At 59.9% G+C, this 11,763-nt stretch overlaps 5 protein-coding genes across 5 annotated transcripts; 4 read left to right on the forward strand and 1 right to left on the reverse strand.

Annotated features, from left to right (window-relative positions):
* Positions 1-328: 328 nt before the first annotated feature.
* Positions 329-2,947, forward strand: CMQ_8057 (glycoside hydrolase, family 63; the record flags this gene model as incomplete). The annotated part of the gene is made up of 3 exons (XM_014315598.1): positions 329-578; positions 641-2,628; positions 2,699-2,947. The coding sequence occupies 3 exons, from the start codon at positions 329-331 to the stop codon at positions 2,945-2,947; spliced, it is 2,487 nt and encodes an 828-aa protein (XP_014171073.1).
* Positions 2,948-3,717: 770 nt separating this feature from the next.
* Positions 3,718-6,441, forward strand: CMQ_8109 (GTPase activating protein; the record flags this gene model as incomplete). Its single annotated transcript, XM_014315650.1, has 4 exons — positions 3,718-3,804; positions 3,868-5,296; positions 5,354-5,935; positions 5,996-6,441. The coding sequence occupies 4 exons, from the start codon at positions 3,718-3,720 to the stop codon at positions 6,439-6,441; spliced, it is 2,544 nt and encodes an 847-aa protein (XP_014171125.1).
* Positions 6,442-6,796: 355 nt separating this feature from the next.
* CMQ_8190 (major facilitator superfamily transporter sugar) lies at positions 6,797-7,531 on the reverse strand (the record flags this gene model as incomplete). Its single annotated transcript, XM_014315731.1, has 1 exon — positions 6,797-7,531. One exon carries the CDS (start codon positions 7,529-7,531, stop codon positions 6,797-6,799), a length of 735 nt encoding a protein of 244 aa, XP_014171206.1.
* A 453-nt stretch (positions 7,532-7,984) lies between these two features.
* CMQ_8182 (mitochondrial GTPase) lies at positions 7,985-9,816 on the forward strand (the record flags this gene model as incomplete). The annotated part of the gene is made up of 2 exons (XM_014315723.1): positions 7,985-8,262; positions 8,319-9,816. The coding sequence occupies 2 exons, from the start codon at positions 7,985-7,987 to the stop codon at positions 9,814-9,816; spliced, it is 1,776 nt and encodes a 591-aa protein (XP_014171198.1).
* Positions 9,817-10,760: 944 nt separating this feature from the next.
* On the forward strand, positions 10,761-11,488 carry CMQ_8087 (uncharacterized protein; the record flags this gene model as incomplete). Its single annotated transcript, XM_014315628.1, has 2 exons — positions 10,761-10,798; positions 10,993-11,488. 2 exons carry the CDS (start codon positions 10,761-10,763, stop codon positions 11,486-11,488), a joined length of 534 nt encoding a protein of 177 aa, XP_014171103.1.
* Between the last annotated feature and the right edge of the window lie 275 nt (positions 11,489-11,763).

Consider the following 11,763-nt stretch of genomic DNA (forward strand, 5'->3'; position numbering starts at 1 on the left):
ATGAAAAAAAAAAGTTTATTAGACAAGTGCCCCGCTTAGGATAATGCCGTGCAATAGCGGGCGGTGAGCAAGCGCTGTTAATCCACAGCCGTACCTGCCAGCGCTAGAACGGCTGTCTAGGCCCAACGCACGTCAACGCTCTACAGGGACGTCCCCTCAACGTGTTCACTTCGAGACTAGCTGGAGCTTTGAGCTTCAAGCCACCAGAGCCCTCTGGAATCTCCAGCACACAACAACACCGGCACGTTTTTGTGAAACCCGCCCTCTCGCCCAACGATAGCTGTCTGCTGCTGACCAGGTTGATTGCCGACTGACGAGCCCTCCGGCCATGGCGTCCCTTCGCCATTGGGCGCTCTCCCTCTCGCTCGCCTCGGCGAGCCTGTTTTCATCCGGCTGCGTGGCTCAAGATGCAGACGAGCCTCTGCTCCACGCAGAGATCGGCCGCGCCAACAATCAAAGTTTGCTATGGGGCCCCTACCGACCGAACCTCTACTTTGGCGTCCGTCCTCGGATACCCAAGAGCTTAATGGCCGGCCTTGTATGGGCGAGAGTCGACTCTTACACAGAAGTACAGAATAGTGCGTGAACACTTGATTTCTGGGGCTACAGATTGAATAGCAAAAGGCTAATGTCGTTATAGCCTTCCGGTATACATGCGAACAGAACGAGGGCATGGCCGGCTACGGCTGGGATGAGTACGATGCACGACGGGGTGGTATTCAGACTATTCACGATTCAGGCAATGGCATTGATATTACCACGTCATTTGTAAAGGTGCCTGGTGGCGACAACGGTGGAAGCTGGGCTGTGCGGATCAAGGGCGAGCCACGGGAGGAAAACCCAGATGCCAAGACCACGGTGATCTTCTTCCTTTCCCAAGAAGGGGAGGGGGCTTATCTCGAGCCGGTGGTACCTCTAGAGGAAGACACAGCCATGGGTTTTAGCGGCGATGTCACCCTGAAAGGAAAAGCAGACCGGCTGGGCGACTTCAAGCTGGTGGTGACTAAAGGCAAAGGCGAGCATCCGAAGAGCGACCATGTGTTCTCGGAAGAGCGTGACCTTGAAAAGACCACGGTGCAGTCATTGACGGTGTCAGAAGAGCACATGTGGCAGGCCAAGGCCGTGGTGATGCAGCAGATCAAGATGAGCGTCGACAAGGTGATCGAAAAGTTCGATCCCACCGACCCGCCGCCGCCGTGGCAGGTCTACCAGATGCAGAACCTGCCCGGCCAGGGCAACGTGCACCTGGTGCAGAAGATTTTTGACGGCTCCTTTGAATTCGATCTCCTCTTCTCGAGCGGATCTGCTGGCAAGGAGCTTACGAGCGACGATGTGACCCGAGAGATCCAAATGACGAGCGAGGCGTTCAATGAGCGATTCTCGTCGTCCTTTGAACTCCAGCAGCCCTTCACGGCGGATAAGTACAAGAAGTTCGCCCGGAGCATGTTCTCGAACCTGATCGGCGGCATCGGCTACTTCTATGGCCACGCAGTTGCCGACCGCTCGTACGCCCCTGAGTACGAAGAGGAGAACGAAGGCTTCTGGGAGGAGGCAGCCGAGGCGCGTGCTCGTCACCGACAGAGCCTGGACGGACCGTACGAGCTGTTCACGAGCGTGCCATCGCGGCCATTTTTCCCGCGCGGATTTCTGTGGGACGAGGGATTCCACTTGCTCCCCATTGCCGACTGGGACATGGACCTGACGCTGGAGGTTGTCAAGAGCTGGTTCAACCTCATGGACGAGGATGGCTGGATCGCACGCGAGCAAATTTTGGGGGCCGAGGCCCGCAGCAAGGTCCCGACCGAATTCCAGGTACAGTATCCGCATTACGCCAACCCACCGACGCTCTTTTTCATCGTCAACACCTTTGTCGAGCAGCTGCGCAAGGTGGCCAATGGCAGCGTGGTTCCACCGGCAGAAAAAGGCGAGCGCCTGTCGCAAGACTCGGCCTTCCTGGCCAGCGCACATCTCGAGAATCCCGAGGTTGGACTGGAGTACCTGCGCAACCTGTACCCGCGTCTGAGGCGGCAGTTTGACTGGTTCCGGCGGACGCAGTTTGGCGACATCCGGTCGTACGACCGCGAGGCTTTCTCATCGCGCGAGGCTTACCGGTGGCGCGGCCGAACTGAGGCCCACGTGCTGACGAGCGGCCTGGACGATTACCCGCGGCCGCAGCCGCCGCACCCGGGCGAGCTGCACGTCGATCTGATGGCGTGGATGGGCATGATGACGCAGTCGCTAGTCAACGTGGCCGACCTGCTAGGCCTGGCCGAGGAGGTCAGCTCGCTCAAGACGATCCGCGAGGCCATTGCGCACAATGTGGACGACCTGCACTGGTCTGAGGAGGAAGGCTGCTATTGCGACGCGACGATCGACGACTTTGAGGAAAACAAGCTGGTGTGCCACCGCGGCTACATCTCGCTGTTCCCCCTGCTGGTCGGCCTGTTGGAACCTAGCAACCCAAAGGTGGGCCGGCTGCTGACGCTGCTGGGCGACAAGGATGAGCTGTTTAGCCCACATGGAATCCGCAGCTTGAGCAAGAAGGATCCGCTGTACGGGACCGCCGAGAACTACTGGCGCAGCCCGGTTTGGATGAACATCAACTACATGGCCGTTGTGCGACTGCATGTATGTCCCTCATTAGCCCCCCCCCCCCATCCACAGCACAGAAGAGAGAGCTGACCAGGAACCCCATTAGGATTTGGCGACTCAGCAGGGCCCGTTCCGGGCGCAGGCACTCGACCTCTACAGCCGGCTGCGACGGAACCTGGTGGACACTGTCTACAAGAGCTGGGAAGAGACCGGCTTCGCGTGGGAGCAGTACAATCCCGAGACGGGCAAGGGCCAGCGCACGCAGCACTTTACCGGCTGGACGAGTCTTGTTGTGAAGATCATGACCATGCCAGATCTGAGTGGCAATGGCGGCCATGCCAAGGATGAATTGTAGAGAGACGAGGTCGTGCATCGCTGGCGATCACCGGGGCCAGATTGTGTCGCTGCATATAACTAACGACATAATGGAAAGGCGTAACAGCGGAAGAGAATGAAGACCAATGACGGAAGCGGCTGGAAACCGGACTAGATAAACGAAGAACAGACAGACCAATTGGATGGAAGCGTCTGGCAGTGTTTGCCCGGTTTTATATGGCAGCCTAGACGGATGGGAGGGAGCCTCGTAAGGTCGATGACGACAGTGGCTATGTGCTGTAGCTTAGTGGCAGAAGCCTGAGGGGAAGCCTTATCACAGCCGGCTGGATTCCCCAGTCCTTGCTGCAAGGGTGGTGGGGCGGCAAACGGCGGATTGGGAAGGAACGCCACTTGCTCGCTCTTTATATCAGTCAGCTGCCCTTCTTCGCTCCCTCTCTGCTTGCGGGTTTCCCACCGTCCAGCCGCCCTGCCTCCTTCTTTCTTCGAGGCTCATTCCATACATCCCTAGCTGGAAGTGACGAGGCGTGTGGACTTCCTCCGACTGCCACCGGCAACTCTTTCCCTCCTGTTCAGACACCTATTTGGTGCACCATGACACGAATCACCTCGTCGTCAATTCGAGCGTCAAACGCACCTCAAGCCGCTGCTGCTACGCCTACTGTTATTCCTGCTGCCACGACTCCTACCGCTGCTCGTGACACTACTCCGTCCTTCTCGTCAACTGCGCAGCCAATAAGTGCCGCGCATCCCCGACAACGCAGCTCTTCCCTGACCGGAAGCCTTTACGCAATGAGCGACGATGAGGAGGGAGGCTACAACACTGTCACCCAATCCGAGACAGGCCGGGGTGTGAAGCTTCTTTTCTCAAAGAGCAAGGTATGTTTCCGACTTCTTCCTGCCGTCGCATCCGTGCAGGATCGGTCTCTAATTGCAGCTCAGGTCTACATCCACCCTACCCCTTCCACCAAAGACAACATTGCAGGATATATCGCATTGCTGGAACAGAAGTCGCCGCACAACGATGGCCGCCCAAGCTCGTCCTCGTCTCGAGACTCCAAAACACCGTTGTCCTCGGACCTCCTGCTGGCCTGGGTGCCTGAGTCTTCCCTCGGCGATGCTGCCAGCGTGTACGTCAAAGTCGACCTCTGCGACGGCGATTCGCCCCCCAAGCAGACCTACCTTGTGCCTCCACCGCCGACGATCACGACCCACCGGGACTCTGTCGGGTTCTACGCCTTTGCCATACCCGTCAGTGCGGTGTACTCGCTCCTTGTGCGGCCGCCCAGTATCGGCTGGTGGTTTGGATCGGTTATTATCAACAGCCGGGCCGGCGACAGCTTCCCCGCCCTTTTTTTCCACGACAATGAGTGCCAATCAACGATTCTCCAGAAACGGAAGCGGACCCGCGAGTCGTTCGACCCGTTCGGCGAGAATGGAGAGACGTTCTGGGGTGGCGATGAGGTGTTGCGCTGGCTGCGCCGCTACGTGCACATGGAGCGCAGCGGCGCCGAGCCCAACATATATCTGGTGGAGCCGTCCAAGGAAGACAGCGAAGCGTTTAGTGGAAAGCTGACCAGCTCGCCGTTGGCAATCGGTCAGCGCGACAGCTTCTCTTCCGGCCGACGACCACGGATGGGCAGGGGGTCTGGTGAAGATGCGGGGCCGTCGTCACGGCTGCGGACCAGCCACTCGCGCGATGCCGGCATGGATCCGTTCACCAAGTTCGTCAAGGAGGCCGGCTGGAACATTATGGAAAAGTTCAGCAAGGTGACCACTTTCACGCGCAACGCGGCCCAAAACGTTTTGGAGGATCCGCGGCTGCCTCCACAGGTACGGCGGCTGCTGCGCAATCCCGAGGTGCAGACGATGCAGGAGGAGTTTGACAGCGCACGCATATACCTCGCACGCTGGGCGATGGTCGTGGCCGAGCAGAGCGATCGCGACCGGCACCAGCGGATATGGACGGCCGACGAGGTGATGGAGCTAGAGGACACAGACGTAGGCGAGTTTGAGCTGGTCGATGGCTCCAGCGGCCTGGCCTTGGAGGAACGACGAAAGCCGGTGACGCTGAAGGAGTGGAATACGTTCTTCGACCGGCGAACCGGCCGTCTGTCGATCACGACGGACGAGGTGAAGGAGCGCATCTTCCACGGTGGACTCGACCCGGAAGACGGGGTGCGCAAAGAGGCATGGCTGTTCCTTCTGGGTGTGCATGAATGGTACAGCACTGCGGACGAGCGCAAGGCCGAGATTGCGAGCCTACGTGACCAGTACGTCCGGCTCAAGGGCCTCTGGTGGGAGCGGCTTGTCGACATGGACGGACAAGGCGAAGAGGGCGAGTGGTGGAGAGAGCAGAGAGTCAGGATTGGTAAGTGCTGAGACGACAGAGGAACGAGGGAAATGCGGAGGCTGACATGTGGATTAGAGAAGGATGTCCACCGGACCGACCGCAATGTACCGATCTTCGCGGGCGAGAGCATTCCGCATCCAGACCCGGATTCGCCATTCGCCGAGGCCGGGACCAACGTGCATCTGGAACAGCTGAAGGACCTGCTCCTGACGTACAACGAATACAACCGCGAGCTGGGATACGTGCAGGGCATGTCGGATCTGCTGGCGCCCATCTATGCCGTGGTGCAGGACGATGCGATTGCCTTCTGGGCCTTCCAGCACTTTATGGACCGCATGGAGAGGAATTTCTTGCGCGACCAGTCGGGAATGCGGGCGCAGCTGTTGGCGCTTGACCACCTGGTGCAGTTCATGGACCCCAAGCTGTATGAACATCTGAAGGCGGCCGACAGCACCAACTTTTTCTTTTTCTTCCGCATGCTGCTGGTGTGGTACAAGCGCGAGTTCGAGTGGCCGAACGTGCTGCGGTTGTGGGAGACGCTATGGACCGACTATCTCAGCAGTAGCTTTCATCTCTTTGTCGCGCTGGCCATTCTGGAACGGCACCGTGACGTGATCATGACGCACCTGCAGCACTTTGACGAGGTTCTCAAATATGGTAAGCGCCAGGCAAATCCCGGGGTTTAACATGGTACTCAACACTAACCGATCTTGCTAGTCAATGAACTCTCGGGCACCATCGAGCTGGAGCCAACGCTGATCCGAGCCGAGATGCTCTTCCAGCGATTCCGGCGGCTGGTGGAAGCGGTGGACAAGAAGGGCAACTTCCCTGCCCCTCGCTTGAAGCCATCTGAGCCTTCGACATCGAATCCGGCCTCTAGCTCAGCGGCCCCAGCCGCAAAAGTTCCGGTACAGGCTGCAGAATACACGGGCGAGTCAGGAACAGAAATGTCCTCGTTTGCAACACGGCCAACTCCTGTCGACGTATTGCCACCACGAGACACGGGCAAGGCGCTGGAGACGCCCAGCACAATACCGGAAGCAGTCGAGAACCCGACGCGTGTTATCACTCCGGATTTGAGGGCTCTGCTCAGCCGGGCAATCTACGTGGTTCCTCACGCGCCAAAGGGCCAGGAAACACTGTGGGGAAACACGAAGAACTAGGAGACACAGGTGATGGATTTTGGGTATAGGCGACTGGTGGCGTTCATGGAGTTATGTTAGATCACGCACGTGTGAGTTTGCTATTTAATTACTGCCTTGCATTTATTATTGATTGGCATGAACATGGTCAACGGCAAATGAAAAGGAGGCAAATGAAAAAAAGGTATATGACAAAGATACATATGGGGCCGTGCATGTCTGTCTATCGTGTTGTTCCTCGCCTGCAAAGCCTGCAGCCATAGCAATTAGTTTTCCAGGCAGGACAGCCTGCTGCACTCTGCCTAGAGGATTCTCGACGGGTCGTTGTATCTGGTCGATTTCTGTCGCCCGCGGCTCGACCTTCTCTCTGCTCCGATCATCTCATCCGAGGGCCACTGGGAAGGCCAGTGCCAACAGGTCGCCGACGGCCTCCGGGCTGTCCAACCTGGTGGTCGTTGCTGGCCCAGGGAGCGTTGCCGCCAGCGGAGCCAGCAGCGTTGTATCTAGCGTTCTGGCCATGGGATGGAGGACCACCGAGGCCGCCGCCACCTTGCATGGGGGCCGGGCTGTTTGTGCGGCTGGAGGCCGGAGAAGCGCCAGCACCGCCGCCAAAGAGGTTCCGCAGCTTGCCCTGGGCAGAGCCGGTGTTGGCAGGAGCGCTTTGGGTGCTCTGGTAGCTGCCGAGACGCTGACTGGGAAGCGGACGAGAGTTCAGGGAATGGTCCTGGCCAGCAGCCGGGCTGAGTCGGGGCTGGCGCAAGGAAGCAGTCGGAGGCGCGCTGGCGGAGCCGTTGTTGTTGTTGTCCCAGAGGGAGCTGAGGCCGCCGGCCGGTGTAGAGCCGTTGGCAGCGAGGCCAGCGCCGTAGCGCGAGCCGATGGGTGGCTGGCCGTATCCCGGTGGCGGTGTGGCGACGACGGGCGGAGGAGCCTTTGGGTCGGGGGGCAGCCACTGGGGGAAACTGCGGGCAGTCTCAATGTAGTAGGCGCGCAGGACGCGGCAGACGTGGGTGTCGTCTTCGGTGTCGCCGTCGGCCTCGCCGCCGAGGAGCGATCGGAGGTTGGAGATGCGAGAAGTGGTGGTGGTGAGGATGTTGGAATACCAGGAGGACATGGCGAGAGGGAGAGAGAGAGGGGGGAGTGAAAAGAGGAAATAGGCAGAGGCGGAGGCGGAGGGATGCCAGATGAGAATGCGCGTTGGTTGCTGTCAGCTTCGGCAGCGGTCTTGCCTTTCTCTCGACAGATGACGGTTTGGCGAGCGATGCAGAGAAGAAGGCGAGGATCTGTGGTTACGAGTCTGAAGATTGGCAGCGGTCAAGCGTTTCACGCAGAAGGAAGGCACAGACAGCTCGGACGCAGGCATGACGGCCCCCACCTGCCCTGCCCCAGCCTCTTCGCACTAAGCAGGGGCAACCCCTGGAGTCGTTACTAAGCGAGAGAGGGCGGCCAACCGATGGGCTCCATACGAATTCGTACAAGCTCTTCTTCCAACGACCGGCCACCAGACACAGCCTCGTGGTGCTGAAACAAACGAAGAAACGCTCCATCCGCCTGCATGGCACCGCCAATGCCGAGGCGCGCCCTGCACACGACCTTCCTGCTGGCCACAAGCCATGCGCCATTTCGACAGCCGCCGAGTCACGGCTTCGCCGCCTGTCGCCTGTCTTTGTTGGCAGCGAGCCGGTGGAAGGCAGCCGTGAGCGATGCGCGACAGCGCCATCTGCACCTGGCCGCGACGTCTCTGGCGGCAGACCAGTCGACCATCTATGCGCTGTCCTCGGCGCCTGGCAAGGCCGGCATAGCCGTGATCCGGGTATCGGGGCCGGCGTGTCTCCAAGTGCGTAGGTGCGCATTGGGTGAAGAGGAGGTATCTGGAGCTAAAAGCACACAAAGGTCTACAGGGCGCTGTGTCCGACAGCAGCGCAGCTGAAGCCACGGTACGCCGCAGTGCGGACGCTGTACCGCCCGCAGGCCAGCGACGACGTGCTCGACACGGACGCCGTCGTGTTGTACTTTCCGGGGCCGAAGACGGTGACGGGCGAAGACGTGCTAGAGCTGCACGTGCACGGCGGTGCGGCCACGGTACGAGCGGTGCTGTCGGCGATTCCAGCGACCAGCCAGACGGCCATTCGGTATGCCGAGCCGGGCGAGTTTACGCGCCGGGCCTTCTTCCACGACCGCGTGGATCTGGCGGAGGTCGAGGCGCTGGGAGCCGCCCTGGATGCCGAGACGGAGCAGCAGCGGCGGGCAGCAGTGCGTGGCAGTGGTGGCCGGCAGCTGGGTGCGACGTACGATGGCTGGCGACGTGAGCTGCTCGCCGCCCGCGCCGAGATCGAGGCGCTCATCGACTTTGCCGAGGACCAGCACTTTGACGAATCGCCCACAGATCTGCTGGGCGGTGTCTCTGGTCACGTGCGCACATTGCTGCGGGCGCTGGCCACACACGAGGCCGCGGCCGATCGCGGCAGCCTCCTGCGCCAGGGCATCCGCATCGCGCTCGTGGGCCCGGCCAACGCCGGCAAGAGCTCGATGATGAACCTGGTGGCTGGCCGCGCCGCATCCATCGTGTCGCCCGAGGCCGGCACTACGCGCGACGTCGTCCAGGCCAGCCTCGACTTGCGCGGATATCTCTGCACCTTTGCCGACACGGCCGGCTTCCGAAACATTCGAGACGTCCGGGACACATCGGCTGCCTCCACGATCGAGGCCGAGGGAATACGACGCGCCCGCCAAGAGGCTGCCGATGCTGACGTCGTCGTCGTCCTGGCAGCTGTCGAGCCCGCCACCCACCCCGACGGCACTCCCTCTCTCGCTGTCCGCTACGACCCAGAAACCCTTCGGCTGGCCGCTCGTGCTCAGAAATGTCTGGTCGTGCTCAACAAGTGCGACCTCGCGCCCGATCCTGCCGCCTTGGCTGCCCTCCAGGCCGACCTCTCCGCCGCCATCCAGACCTCCTTCGATGTCCCGACTGCCAGCGTGCCCCTCGTGGCCATCTCGTGCCGCATCGCCGAAGTCGCTGCTGCTGCCGCTGGATCCAACGATGGCCACATCAACACCGCTCCTCCCCTTTCGGGCGCCTCCAACGCGGATGGCGATCCCGGCGGCATCGGCGGCCTCGTCGACCAGCTCGCCCGCTCCTTTGCTGCCATGACCGACCTGCCACCCGACGCTCAGCACCTGCTCGGCGTCACCGCTCGCCAGCAGCAGCTCTTGGCCCAGTGTCGCCGCCACCTCGACCACTTTCTCCTCGAGGCCGGTGCCACTGCTGGCTCACGTGACCCCGACGTCGTCCTCGCTGCTGAGCATCTGCGATATGCTGCAGACAGCCTGGCGCAAATCACCGGACGCGGCGATGTCGGCGACATCGAGGAGGTGCTAGGCGTCATCTTCGAAAAGTAGGTGCTAACCCGATGCTGTGGTCACGCCTTTACCTCACACGCCTCGATGCACTTTTTGTTGCTGACTAATCGATTTCCAGGTTCTGTGTAGGAAAGTAAATTTGTTTGATAGCGACGCATAATAAAAGAGAAAAGTCTAATGTTGTCCGCCAGAACTTTGCCTGGACAAAGCTGGCCTCTAAATGATAAACACGAGCCCAAAATCAAAATTGCCTCCCAAGTCTATCCCTCGTCCCGCCAGACTTCAGCTCAGGCTTGCGTCTGCGCCATGTTCCAATGTGCCATTTATCGTCTAATCCGCTCGTGAAAAAGAACGCGCCAAAACTCCGGAACAGCCTAAGAGGCGGATTTACTCGCTGCCGTCCTCCTCATCGTCCTTGGAGCCTCTGTTCCTCGTATTAGCACCGCAACAGATAGTGGCAGACTGTATATGCCGCAACTCACTTGTTGTAGCCGCTCCGGCCCTTATCCTTGGGAGGCTGTGTCTCCTCGTCGTCGGGCTTGCTGTTGTAGCCGCTGCGGCCGTAGTTGACCGGGAAGGCCATGGCAAAAGAGCTGGTGGCAGCCATTGTGTGAGAGTAGTGGTCACGTGTGAGTAGAGTGAAACTGATGTTTGAAAGGAGAGAATGCTGGTGATGGTGATGGTGATGGTGATGGAAGAGCAGATCCGGACATCCAACTGGGGAGCACTTGAACTTATATAGACGGTCGAGTTAGATCGCATGGGCTGTAGGCAGTGCCTGAGTCCGCGATGGCAGCGGAACGGCCTGATTGTACACTTGTACCATAATAGGACGCCTCGTTCTTGTTGCCCGCCTGCCGGTGGCAAGCAGGGCGTGCTGCTCGGGTATCCATCTTGGCCGTCGTTTCTAAGCCTCCCTTCTCCAGCCTGTTGCCTGCACGGAAGCGAGGCAGCCGGCAGCGAGGCAACAGAACTGGTCAGATATGCTGCGTAAGCACAGGCACGGCGAAGACCGAGAGAGGTGAGCCAGGCCGGCCAGAGGAGGCAAACGAATCAGAAGAGATCATAACCGACTAGAAGCTCAGCCCTCGAGACCGGGCATCGCCGGACATCACTAACGTCATCAGCACTGCCTAGGACGGGGCAGATGCCTCACGATCCCCCCGTTCCGAGAGGGAGTCATAGTACGGCCGCGATGTAACCGACAGATGACAGGACGGACAGTCTTGGCCGGCAGGCATCGGCCGGCCTGGGTGGAATACGAGGAGGTGCCCGTACAAAGCCAAGGGCGAGGCTGTTTGGGGTGAGGGGTGAGGGGTTCCTGGATCCGTCGCTGCAGCATGTTCTGAGAGGCGGAGAGCAAATGGAAAAAGCACCCCGGTCTTCTGGAAGCAATGACACGTCCCAATTCAGTGGTGTCCGAAAACAGAAGCTGCGACGGTCCAGGCTGACGGCTAACGTAAGCAGAGATGGCCAGTCGGCCGTCAGATTGCAGCATAAGCACGTCGGCAATATTCGCATTATTCATCCACTTGCCTCTGAGGTCAGCAAATACGAATCGAGGCGCCACCGCAGCGAGGCGCTGCGAGCGTGCGCCCAGTCAGCCCTGCGAGACCGTCTCCCTTCTTCGTCTCATCCATCAAGCCCAGCGCGTCCGTCTGATCGGTCTCACGCCTGGCGATCCGGCGACAAGACACTGCAGCCCCATTAGGCAGTAGACGCCGAACAGCTTCGGTGATGCCTCGCCGTGTCGATGCGACGTCATCCCAGCTGGCTCAGCATGCGTACACAGCCACGAATACCCGACCGAGCTTTCGCACATTGTCCGCTGGTCGGGTGCTTCTGGCCCAAAGCCTGCCCGAGAGGCAAGATGCCTGAACTTGCACTTGATGACCTGTCAGGCGCGTGGCAATGGCGTCTTTCGCGTACATTTCAGCCACGACAGAACATTGTCTACAGCCAGCGGCACTCTATTATTTGTAGATA

This window comes from Grosmannia clavigera (genome assembly GCF_000143105.1).
Source record: "Grosmannia clavigera kw1407 unplaced genomic scaffold GCSC_161, whole genome shotgun sequence".
In the NCBI taxonomy this organism is placed as follows: Eukaryota; Fungi; Ascomycota; class Sordariomycetes; order Ophiostomatales; family Ophiostomataceae; genus Leptographium; species Leptographium clavigerum.